Source organism: Taeniopygia guttata, chromosome 12 (assembly GCF_048771995.1).
Source record: "Taeniopygia guttata chromosome 12, bTaeGut7.mat, whole genome shotgun sequence".
NCBI lineage: Eukaryota > Metazoa > Chordata > Aves > Passeriformes > Estrildidae > Taeniopygia > Taeniopygia guttata.
In genome coordinates this window covers 758,918-771,136 of record NC_133037.1, presented here as the reverse complement: position 1 = coordinate 771,136, position 12,219 = coordinate 758,918, and the positions used below count along the sequence as shown (strand labels likewise).

General features: G+C 51.6%; 1 protein-coding gene across 4 annotated transcripts in view; it reads left to right on the top strand.

Annotated features, from left to right (window-relative positions):
• Positions 1–12,219, top strand: part of GRM7 (glutamate metabotropic receptor 7) — a 170,902-nt gene that overhangs the window by 148,601 nt on the left and 10,082 nt on the right. For 2 of the 4 annotated variants that reach the window (XM_072935075.1, XM_030283324.4), the window contains 2 exons: positions 2,000–2,246; positions 6,409–6,501. The exons of 1 other annotated variant lie outside the window; for it this stretch is intronic. In XM_072935075.1, the coding sequence (XP_072791176.1) occupies positions 2,000–2,246; positions 6,409–6,479 (318 nt within the window). In that variant the 3' untranslated portion in view covers positions 6,480–6,501. The remainder of the gene's footprint in view (positions 1–1,999; positions 2,247–6,408; positions 6,502–12,219) is intronic. One more of the 4 variants, XM_072935076.1, reaches the window with a different exon arrangement.

The following is a 12,219-nucleotide window of genomic DNA, read 5'->3' as shown; positions in this document are numbered from 1 at the left end:
TATCTATTAGTTTCCCTTATCTTTAGGCTGCTCCCATTTGTCATGAGATGCTTTGTGTGTCACTCATCCCTCCTTGTTCTACAATCGCTCTTTTCTCCCTCTGCTTTATCTCCCATCAGCATTTGCAAGGTGGGAACTGTGGTGAGGTGCTGCCAAAGATCCCTTTGATTAAATAATCACCTCACCTTCGACCCCTTTCCAGCAGGAAAAATAAAATAAAACCCAACTCCTGAGCTGCTGCTGTGCTGGGCAGCCTTTGCAGCAGCCCCGGATGATGCTGGACCGATTTGTGTTTTCTCAGATTTGGGCTGATGGGCACTGAGACATTTGTGTTTTCTCAGAGTTTGGGCTGATGGGCACTGAGACATTTGTGTTTTCTCAGATTTGGGCTGATGGGCACTGAGACATTTGTGTTCTCTCAGAGTTCGGGCACTGAGTGGGAGCAGAAGAGGACAGAGGGTTCTGAGTAATCCCCCCAGTGTGTGCTGGTTTTCCCACCTCTCTGGATTTCCTGGATATTGAATTTCTGAACAGGATCTGCAGAGGTGCTGCTGCCTCTTCAGCTCCCTCTCACCTGTACTGTGCTGCCTCTGTGCTCTTTAATTGTGCTGAATCCCCTGAAGTCGTGAGAATTGTTCTGGTTTATCTGTTACGTGTGTCCTCTGAAAAGACAGTTTAAAAAAAAGGGGATAACAAAGGCTTTTCTACCCCTGTATATTTGCAGAGTACATTTTTTAATCCCTGTGGTTTCTTTGAATAATCTCAGTACCGGTTCTCTTACTCAAAAATATTTTTTTCACAATAACATATTGTGAAATATATATATATTTGTTTTGTTCACAATTTTTATATTGTGAACATAAATATATTTTTTCACAGTAACAAGCACAGCTGAGTGGCACGAGCACAGAAATTGTTGTGTACCCTCTGCAAAGCTATTTCAGTGGATTGTAGAGAATTAAATTACAGTAAAAGCAAGAAAATCCCACCTTCATCAGTGTTTCTGAAAGTCACCTGTGTTATTATAGCTTCTGTTCTATAACTTACAGCTCAGCTAAACCCTAGTTTATATCAGAATTATTCAGTCCAAGTCTGATCTGCACTCTAAATAAATGAAGAAAGCTGTGCCATAGTTTGCTGTGGGACTGTGTCCAGGCCACTGGAAGCCTCCAGCACTGAGGGTCAGGTGGTGGTGGATCAGGGAGGGCATTGGGGCATTTCCTGGGACATCACATCACGGTGCCTGCAGGGAAAGGTCCCAGCTCGCACATCTACACTGCAAACTGGCTAAAATCAGTGTAAAATGGGTGTGTGTGTGTGTAAACTGCTGCAGCCTGGCCAGGTGGTGTGTAATGTGTATGAACTGGTTAAAATTACTTTACAAGGGGTGTTTGTGTATGAACTGCTGCAGGCCCGATGTGTAATGTGTGCACATTCATTAAAAATCCCTTTCCAGCAGGTATTTATGTTTGAACTGCTGCAGCCTGCCCAGGCCCGATGTGTAACACACGCAGACTGGTTAAAAATGACTTTACAGTGCGTATTTATGTTTGAAGTGCTGCAGCCCTGCCCTGGTGTGCAACACACCCAGGCAGGTTAAAACCTCTCTCCAGGGGATATTGATGTGTGTGAGGTGCTGCAGTTCCACCAATGGTGTGCAACACACCCAGGCAGGTTAAAACCTCTCTCCAGATGATATTGATGTGTGTGAGATGCTGCAGTCCCGCCAATGGTGTGTGACACACCGAGGCAGGTTAAAATCCCTTTCCAGTGGGTGTTTATTTGTGTGTGAGGAGCTGCAGCCCTGCCCTGGTGTGTGACACACCCAGAGTGGTTAAAATCCCTTTCCAGTGGGTGTTTATTTGTGTGTGAGGAGCTGCAGTCCTGCCCTGGTGTGTGACACACCCAGAGTGGTTAAAATCCCTTTCCAGCAGTTATTTATGTGTGTGTGAGGCGCTGCAGCCCGGCCCGGCCCGTAACCCCTCTCTGTTGTCCGCAGCTCTACATCCAAACCACCACGCTCACCATCTCCATGAACCTGAGCGCGTCGGTGGCGCTGGGGATGCTCTACATGCCCAAGGTTTACATCATCATCTTCCACCCCGAGCTCAACGTGCAGAAGCGCAAGCGCAGCTTCAAGGCGGTGGTGACGGCGGCCACCATGTCCTCGCGCCTGTCGCACAAGGCCAGCGACCGGCCCAACGGCGAGGCCAGGACCGAGCTCTGCGAGAGCGTGGACCCCAGCAGTGAGTACGGGGTGGGCTGGGCTCCTAGGAGTGAGGATGGGCTGGGCTGGGATCCTAGGAGTGAGTATGGGCTGGGTGTGAGCCCCAGCAGTGAGTACAGGCTGGGCTGGGCTCCTACGAGTGAGTACGGGCTGGGCTCCCAGCAGTGAGTACAGGTTGGGCTCCCAGCAGTGAGTACGGGCTGGGTGTGAGCCCCAGCAGTGAGTACGGGCTGGGTGTGAGCCCCAGCAGTGAGTACAGGCTGGGTATGAGCCCCAGCAGTGAGTACGGGCTGGGTATGAGCCCCAGCAGTGAGTATGGGCTGTGTATGAGCCCCAGCAGTGAGTATGGGCTGGGCTGGGATCCTAGGAGTGAGTATGGGCTGGGTGTGAGCCCCAGCAGTGAGTACAGGCTGGGTGTGAGCCCCAGCAGTGAGTACGGGCTGGGTGTGAGCCCCAGCAGTGAGTACAGGCCAGCCCCAGCCCTGCCCCAGCACCTCTGGAAGGGTTTGGGGGCTGTGGTGGCTCCTGCTCCCCTGTTTCCCCTCTGGGGTGAGGGAACAGCCCAGCCCTGGGCACAGAACCCTGCAGCACCTACCTGGCCGAGGCAGGGACGGCTTCCCAGGCAAGCACCAAATTCATCAGTGACTGCTACCCCCGGTTTTCATCCTGCTTCCTGCAAAGTTGCTTTGCAAAAACCTCACGGCCCCTGAAGATTCCCATTTAGGGATTTTATCTGGCCTTAATGCAAATCTTGCCACCGATTTAAAAGGAAAATAGATGGCAAAGACACTTCTAGTTTCCTTAATGTGCATAGCAGAGGATAGCGCAGCACCAAATTACAGACTGAGGCCATCAAATCTGATTTGCATTTGAATCTGGAAGGAGCTGGGGAAGGAGACAGCTGCAGGGCTCGGCAGCATGCTGCAAGGGTCTGGGCACGTCTGCAGCTCTTGTGCAAGAGCAGCCCTGAATGTGGAGCAATGCCCTTTCCCTGCCCCTGCTCCACTGATCCCTTTGCTGCTGGAATCCTGTCCTGATAGTGCTGCTGGAATTCCTGCCTCGCTGCTGCTGCTGGAATTCCTGCCAGGTCCTGTCCTGTTAGTGCTGCTGGGATTCCTGCCTCGCTGATGCTGGAATTCCTGCCTCAGTGATGCTGCTGGAATTCCTCCCCCTAATGCTGCTGGAATTCCTGCCTCAGTGATGCTGCTGGAGTTCCTGCCTCACTGATGCTGCTGGAATTCCTGCCTCAGTGATGCTGGAATTCCTGCCTCATTGCTGCTGCTGGAATTCCTTCCGCTAATGCTGCTGGAATTCCTGCCTCATTGCTGCTGCTGGAATTCCTGCCCCTAATGCTGCTGGAATTCCTGCCTCACTGCTGCTGGAATTGCTGCCTCAGTGCTGCTGCTGGAATTCCTGCCTGGAGCAGCAGCTCTGCTGTCAGAGCAGGGTGGGAGCAGGCAGCAGATCCCTGATGCAGCACTTTTCCTCCCCCTGCTCATCCCTGCAGGATTTCTCTCTGATGTCTGATCGTGCAGCTGTACAAAATACATTCCAGCTGGAAAAACAAAATTCCTCCTTGGAAGCTGGACAGGGGTGCAGAACCAAGGACAGAGCCACCAAGTGGTTCTCACAAATGAGATGGGGCCTCTTGCAGCTGTAGTGGACAGAGCCCTGAGAGCAGGAGGAAATAAATGGAATTCCTGCCTCCATGGGGGTTATCCATGGCCTGAGAGCAGGAGGAAATAAATGGAATTCCTGCCCTGGGGTTACCCAGTGACACTCAGGGCCCTCTGCCAAGGCAAAGTTCAGGAAGGGAAGGGAGGAAAAGAGAATTTGAAATCCAGCTGGGCCAGGGCAGGGGAGTGTGTTGCTGGTGCACTTCACTGGCCACGGTTTGGATCAACTAAGCTGAAATTAGTTTCTCCCCCACAAAACCCCAAATCTGAGAATTTCATGCCAAAACTTGACCAAAACAGAAAAGCAGCCAAGCTGTGGTGCTGCAATGTTCTCTGTGGGAGCCCAGCCTGGGGACATGCCACCCCAGGGTCCCTCCTGCCCTCATCCTCCCATGCTGCCTCTTATTGCTGGTTTCAGACTTCTGAGAATATTCTCCCCTCCCACCAAAGAACAGCCACATTTTGTTTTGGGAAGGAAATATTTTTACTAAAAATAAATGCTGCTCACCTAAGCCCCGTATTTCTGGTCAAACACCCCATTTTCAGCCCAGGGCTGTAGACCAGGACATGTTTTTAAGGGGCACAAGGGGCAGAGGCCCCTGGCTTGCCCAGATGTGCCGAGTGGGATTTTAAAGCTGATAAATGTGTTTGCTAGGAAATGTGCAGTCTCTGAGTTTCTGGTTTATAAGCTTTTACTCCTTTTTTATCATTTGTGAAATACGTATTTTTAAAAACATTTTCATTATTGATAGAGAATTCCCTCTGTTCGTGGTCTCAGCTGCACCAGCTGCTTGTTCATTCCCAGGTCTGTGTGTTCATAACAGTTATTAGAAAACCAAATGAAAGTTTTAAATTTGTGGGGTGCATTAGTCCCAGTGTAACTGCTCCAGTCACTGTCCTGTAGCATTGATTAGGTTATTGATCAGGTTATTGATCAGCCCCCTGGTCAGGCATCAGCCATGACTGCGTGTAACCTGAACCCAGTTTCTTTTTTAAAGTTTGAATATTCTGTTGAATTAAAATTGTTTACAGTTCCATTTTAGGTGGAAAAAAAATGAAAATTGTATTAGTGAGCTTAAAAAAAAAAAAGTTGTAACATCCAAGCAAAACTCTTCATACGTAGAAATGGGTTTGATGTTTTTGTAGCAATTTCACTTTAAATATATTTTATACTGTGAATAGGGAAATTCCCAGAGTTTTAGCAATCAGAAAATAGGAAATGTGAATTACAAATTGCCCTGGATGCACCAATTCTTGGAGCAATTTTTAAAAAAATCTCAAAGATCTTGTCTCAGAGGAAAACCCAGGGATGTTATTTCAGTATTTCTTTGTGGGTTGGCTCTGCTCCTCCCCAATGGCTCCGGGGCAGGGGCTGCCTGTGGCAGTGCCCAGGCCAGGCTGGACCCTGGGGCTGGAGCAGCCGGGGCAGTGGGAGGGGTCCCTGCCATGGCAGGGGGGCACTGATGGGATTTGGGGTCTCCTCCAGCCCAGCCCCTCTGTGGCAGGGCTGAAGATGTGCTTGTCAGGCTGAAGTCTGTGAACTGCTCCTCCCATGGAACCACTGCTCACAACTCTGGGCCAATCTGCTGGGATTTAGGCTCAGAAAAGAACGTGCCAAGCACTTGGGAGAGGGGTCTGGAGTGAATCCCAAAGAAGGCACCGATTGCCATGGGAGGAGAGCCCCTGGAAATGGAGAGCTCACCTCCCAGCCCCAGGGGAACGGGCTGGCTGTGAGAACATTGTCTGGGAGCTCTGGGGAAGCAGCAGTGCCACGGGCTGAGCTCCCAGCCACACCCTGGGTGAGGGCCAAGCCTTCAATCCATTCAGGAAAAGTCTCCTAAGCATTCCTGTTTGCCATCTGGCATGTGCCTGCTGTCACTGCACAGCTTTCCCTGCTGGGGCACAGCTGGCACGGGCAGGACCTGCGGCCCTGGCATCAGTGTGCTGGAATTGCACACTTTGGGGAGATGGTCCTGGTGGAGCCTGAGGTGGAGTGCCCTGCTGGGCTCTCTGCTCCAGTTTGTGCTGCCAGAGCAGTGTCAGACTGGGAGAGATCCCACACTGAACTTGTGCTGAGATTTATTGTGATTACTCCTTCCCCTTCCTGAGGAAAACACTCACATGGCTGTTTGTGATGCAGCCAAAACATGAGGAAAACATGAGGAAAACATGAGGAACACATGAGGAAAACACTCAAATGGCTGTTGGTGATGCCAGGGAACCTGTGAGTGCCTCTGGGGCTCAGGAGGGACAGGACAGGACAGGCCAGCGGGTGTGGAGCTGCAGAATGTCCCAGAGCTGGTTCAGGGCGGGGAAGGGAAGGCTGGGCTGGGTGGTTGGGGGTACTGAGCCCCCCGGGCTGCCCCCCTGGCTGCCAGGGCTGCCGTGTGCTGCTGCCTCCCAGTGCCCCAGTCTGGGCAGACAGTGCAGGGACTCAGCAGGGCAGCCTGGGGGTGCTCCTGTGCCCAGACCTGTCCTACATTCAATGTATTTATTTCCCTGTAGACTCCATACCACCAGTAAGAAAGAGTGTTCAAAAGTCTGTTACTTGGTACACTCTTCCACCTACTGTATAGCTTTTGCCTGCTTTCCAAAAAGGTAAGGAAAACCGAGCTTTTCTTGTTTTATTCTCAAATTATGATGATGATGATGATTATTGTGACTATTTTTATTACATACATAATTGTGTTAGAAATGTTCCTTAGTGCAGATGTGTTATAAAAGATATCTAACTTAAAAATTGTTCACAAACCCATTACCAACAGCTTCCATGGGGGGTTTGCCTGGGAAATGGAGACCCTGACGTGGGTGGCACCAGCTCTGGGTGGTCTCCTTCCCACCACTGGAGCTGGATCCCACTGAAGCCTTTGAGGATGGAGATATTTGTTTAAAAACGAACAAACAAATGATCAGAAGCTAATTCTGGCCCCAGATGTGACAGCTGCCGGTGTTTTCTGAGCCCTCCCCAGCAGCTGCAGGGCTGCCTGGCAGCAGAGAGACCCTGAGCCCAGCTGTGAGCATCCCTCCCCTCTCCAGAGCTGCCCTGCCCCACGCAGCCCGGTGCCCCTGCCTTGCTGGAAGCAGCAGTGAACAATTTTTGAGGGCTGGCTGTTCCTGCGTGCTGTGGCTGCCTGGTGGGGATCGGTGATGTGTGAGCTCCTTTGGCCTTGTGGCTGCACCAGCCAGGAATTCCTGCTTTCCAGGGGAGTCAGGAAGCCTTTGATGCTGGAGAGAGGTGATGGCCAGCGTTAATAAGCATTTCTCACAGCTCCCTGTGCGCCCAGGGGGCTTTGCCCTGCTACAAAAGCTTGTACCTGACCTGCTTCCTGTGCTGCTGTGCACTGAGGGCTGGAAAATCACTGTATTCAGCCTTCAGAATGTTTAGCTGGGCCCTAATAGGCGAGAACTTCTATCAGCAAAGGTTGGAGTGTTACTTGAATTGAGTCTCTGAGTCACAGGAAAAGAAATTACCAATATCTCTGGCTGGTGTAAATTGCCCCAGCTCCAGCATCAATTCAGCCCTCCTGAGAGCTCAAATTGGTTTTTATTGTATTTGAATCAGGGCCATTATGCCAACTGCCAGCTCGGGCAGAGGGGATGGGGGGCTGAAGCGCCCCATGAACCCCGGGATGACCCCGAGCATCCAAGGGCTGCACTGGGGAAATGGGACAAAGGGGCCACTCAAACATTACTGCAAATGAAAGAGGAGACAGGGAAGGGCAGCTCTGTGAAGGTGAAATTGATAAAGGAAGGAGATGAGAAAGAGAGAGATGGAAAACACCTAAATCTCAGGACAAATCGGTTCTTTAAATAAAACTTTTTTTTAAAAGTGGCACAAAAGATAATTAGGAGCTCAGATTCTATTTTTTTTTTCCATGTAATAATGGAAATAATCTAAGGAATTTCTCTCTACAAAGGCACACAAATAACTCTGTCATCCAAGTCCTATAAAAAGCAACTGGCCACTCAGATTCTTTAAGCAGATTTGAAACTTTGGTCCAGAAAAGCTTTGAAAATGCCACAGCCAGGGGTGCTTTGGGGCTGTGCTGGTGCTGCCAGTGCTCCTCTGCTCCAGGTTGTTTTCCATCTGTGCCCCAGCACTGCTGCTCCAGCTCCTGCAGCCCTGCTCGCTGCTTTGATTTGTCCTCCCGGGAATACAAAGCAACAAGCAGATGAAACGATGCCGTGTGTGAGAAACAAAGCTGGGGAGCAGGAAAACATCAGCCTGGCTGTGAACTGACACTTGTTTTGCTGGGAGGTGTTTGTAGCAGGGATGAACAGAGCTGAGCGTGACGTGGCTGTATCAATTTCTGCTGTGATGCTCAGGGAGATGGGTTTGGAACGCTGCAGGTTGTTTCCTGAGAGTGACAAACAGGCCCCTCTGCTCTGGAGGGAATGCAAGGCTTGGAAACGGCTCCTGGCAGTGGAGGGAAGGAATTGTCCATCAGGGAGCAAGGCAGGAATTGTCCATCAGGGAGCAAGGCAGGAATTGTCCATCAGTGGGCAAGGCAGGAATTGTCCATCAGTGGGCAAGGCAGGAATTGTCCATCAGTGGGCAAGGCAGGAATTGTCTCTCAGTGAGAAAGGCAGGAATTGTCCCTCAGGGAGCAAGGCAGGAATTGTCATCAGTGGGCAAGGCAGGAATTGTCCATCAGTGGGCAAGGCAGGAATTGTCCATCAATGAGCAAGGAAAGGAATTGTCCATCAGTGGGCAAGGCAGGAATTGTCCATCAGTGGGCAAGGCAAGGAAGCAGCTGAGGCTCTGCAGAGCTGCAGGGTTGCAGCTGGGGCTGCAGCAGTGCCTGCAGCACTTGGCACCTCCTCACCCAGGCTGGGGCTGCCAGGGCAGCAGGAGCAGCTCTCTGTCCTGGCCTGGGCAGGGGCTGGCAGAGCCTTGGCTCAGCATTCCCCTGGGACTCCTGGGGCAGGGGGGGCATCCCCAGCAGTGCTGCACGGGTGTGCATGGCCAGCAGCTGTGCCAGGGCTTGGAGGGCACAGGACAGGGGCACCAGGCAGTGCTGATTGATCCCTGGCTTTGGGGGCACTGGATATGGGCATGAGGCAGTGCTGATTGATCCCTGGCTTTGGGGGGCACTGGACACGATTGATCCCAGGCTTTGGGGGCACAGGACATGATTGATCCCTGGCTTTGGGGGGCACAGGACATGATTTATCCCAGGGTTTGGGGGCACTGGACATGGGCACGAGGCAGTGCTGATTGATCCCAGGCTTTGGGGGCTGGCTGGACACACACACCAGGCAGTGCTGGCTCCTGTGGCACTGGAGCCTGGGCACTGCCAGGGCTGGCAGCGCCCTGTGGAGTCCCTGCCTGCCCTGGGCACAGTGGAGGGGAATGAGCTGCTGAGTTCCTCTGGAAGGGAGCTCTTGGGAGAGGAGTCCTGACATGGTTTAGAGTGCCTGGGGCTGCTGTGGGAAGGGGAGATGGTTCAGGAACACCCAGTGCTCTGTGCCTGCTCCCCTCCTGCTCAGGAGCCCCAGGCCAGGAGCAGCCCGGTGGCCCTGGGGACAGGCAGGTGGCCCTGGGGACAATCAGCTCTTTGAAGGCTCTGGGTCTGAGCTGTGAGATGCTCTGTAGCTCATCAGGCTCCAGTGTGTGCTATGGAATAATTATTGGCTGGATTGAAGTGTCATTTTTGTTTTAAATCTGGCCAGTTGCAGCCTGAGAAAATATTCCGTGTTTAACCTCACTTGAGGGATTTTCTGTTCAGTGGAGGCTGCTAAGAAATGAGAATTTGCACTCAAAATTGGTAACTGAAAGACTTTGACAGCCCTTCACTGCGTCTATTTTGATTCTGGAATGGCTGACTGGAAAACTAAACGTCACAAATTCCTGCTAATGGTGACGTGCTTATTTTAAAATTATTGCATGGAGGTGCACCCTGGCCTTGGGCACTGCCAGCTCTGGGCACCTGTGCCAGGGCTGCCCACCCTGCCAGGGAACAATTCCTGATTCCCAATCTCCCACCCATCCCTGCCCTCTGGCAGTGGGAGCATTCCCTGTGTCCTGTCCCTCCATCCCTGTCCCCAGTCCCTCTGCAGCTCCCCCAGCCTGGCTCCAAGCCCTCCAAGAGAACATTCCCTCCTGTCTGAACATTTGGGCATCATGTTACTTTCTTTTTTTACATCTAAAAATAATTACTTTTGACGGTACATTCATATAATTGCCAGCTCCCATATTAATTATCAGCAGACTGTCTCACACCTTTCATGACTTTACACAATACAAGATTGTAGCGTGCAGGGAAGTGTCAGACTGTTTCCTTTTTTAAAAACTGAAATTCTGAGGGCACTTAAACCATCACCTTCGAGTCTGATGTGTGAATAAAAACACACTTGTGGCTAGAGGTGCCTGGGATATGTGAAGCTGTGCAGAGATGGATGTCTGTGAGCAGAAATAAGGATTAGTTAGTGTGTAAGTATTCATCGTTGATTCCACATTTTCTGTCTTCCTGTCTGGTCTTTTTCCCTGGGAGATCTTGGTGAGCAGTGAGCAGACACAGCTACACCTCATGGACCAGTCCCTCTCACCTTTGCTTAACAAACTCTCAGTAGCTCTGAGTTCCCCCTTTGACTAATTTATCACTCCTTACATGCTGTGAGGGAGATTCTGTCAGATGTGGAGATTGTAATATCAGGGCAAAGACATGGCTTTTGGCTCTCCTGTCTCCCGTCTGTGTGGAATGCCTCCCTCTGTGCCAGGCAGGGCAAATGTCAGGGCTCAGCTCCCTGCAGGGCTGGCTCACATCCCCTCCCTGCTGGGGACTGCTTCAGAAAAGGAACTGCAGCAGCAGGAGATCCAACCTCCCATCTCACCTCCATCCCCTGGGCTCCCTGGATCACTGGATTGCTTCAGAAAAGGAGCTGCAGCACCTGGAGATCCAACCTCCCATCTCACCTCCATCCCCTGGGCTCCCTGAAATCACTGGATTGCTCCAGGGAAGGAGCTGCAGCAGCAGGAGAGCCAACCTCCCATCTCACCTCCATCCCCTGGGCTCCCTGGATCACTGGATTGCTCCAGGAGAGCATCCTTCCAGCCTGGAAAAGAGGAGTTTCAGCTTTGGGCTGAGAGTGTTTGGCTCTGAGGGCAGGGAGCAAAGGCAGGGCTTCTTTTCCAGCCGTAGAGGAAAAGGAAAGAACAAGAAGGGAGCTGGTTAAACACGTGTAAATGCCCACGAAGCACACCATGGGTGAGAGGGGAGGAAGGCAGCCTGGGCCCGGGCTCTGAGCCTTGCCTGAGTTTCCCCTCAGTGGCCCAGAGCTCTCAGCTGGGAGCAGTCTGGCACTGCATCCACTGAGGTGCCTGTTCTTGCTGCTCAGGGGAAAAGAAATAGGAAAGATAAAGTTGCCATAGTTACACCACTTGTCACGATGCTTATCATGTCCCCGGGATAAAGAGCCCTGCATTCAATCTGGGCTCTTATTAATATCAGCTGTTAAACATTTCCAGGGTATTTGAAATCAAGACTTTCTGCTAAAAAATTAAATGTTGATTGCAGCAAAATTGGGCTGTTTAACAGCGCAGCTCGGAGTGTAATTTTGTCAGACACTGTGTAACAGAGTCGTACACCAGGAATACATTTTCCAGTGAATTGAGTCGCTCTGCACCTCATGAGCATTCTTGATTTTCCTGTTAAGATGTTTGTTACTTGCAAGCCTTTGCCAAGGAGTTGAAGCAGGCCAGCTGGCAGGAAGGGAGAGGAGTTCCTGGGGGTGAGTGAGAAAATACTGCTTGTGTGATTCTGTATAACCATGGAAGGGCTGGCAGAACTGGGAGTGCTGAGGAGAAGCTTCAGGGTGACCTAATTGTGGCCTCCAAAGGAGAGAGAGAGAATATCCCCAGGGGCTGAGGGACAGGACGGGGAATGGCTTCCCATGGCAAGTGGGCAGGGTGAGCTGGGATTCTGGGGAGGAGCTGTTCCCTGGGAGGGTGGTGATGCCCACAGCACCCCCAGGATTTGGGAAACAGAGGCTGGGAGATGTGCTGGAACACGTCTGGAACACAAATGTACAGCAGTGCTGGCAGGGCAGGGCAGTCACGGAGCCCTGGCTGTGCCCAGGGGTTGGGGACAAGGCACTGGGGACATCCTGGAGCCAGTTCAGCAACACAGTCAGGAGGCAGAGGTGAATTGTTTTCCGACAGCTCTGAGTCTGTTTTCTGACAACTCTGCCTCCCAGGCCTCCTTGGGGATGTTTTAGCCATCACTCAGGTCATAATTTTAATTATGTTTCATGCAAACTGTTTTCACACTTGGCTCTAACAGCTCTCTGCAGAGCCTGGCTTTCCAGGTAAAGTCA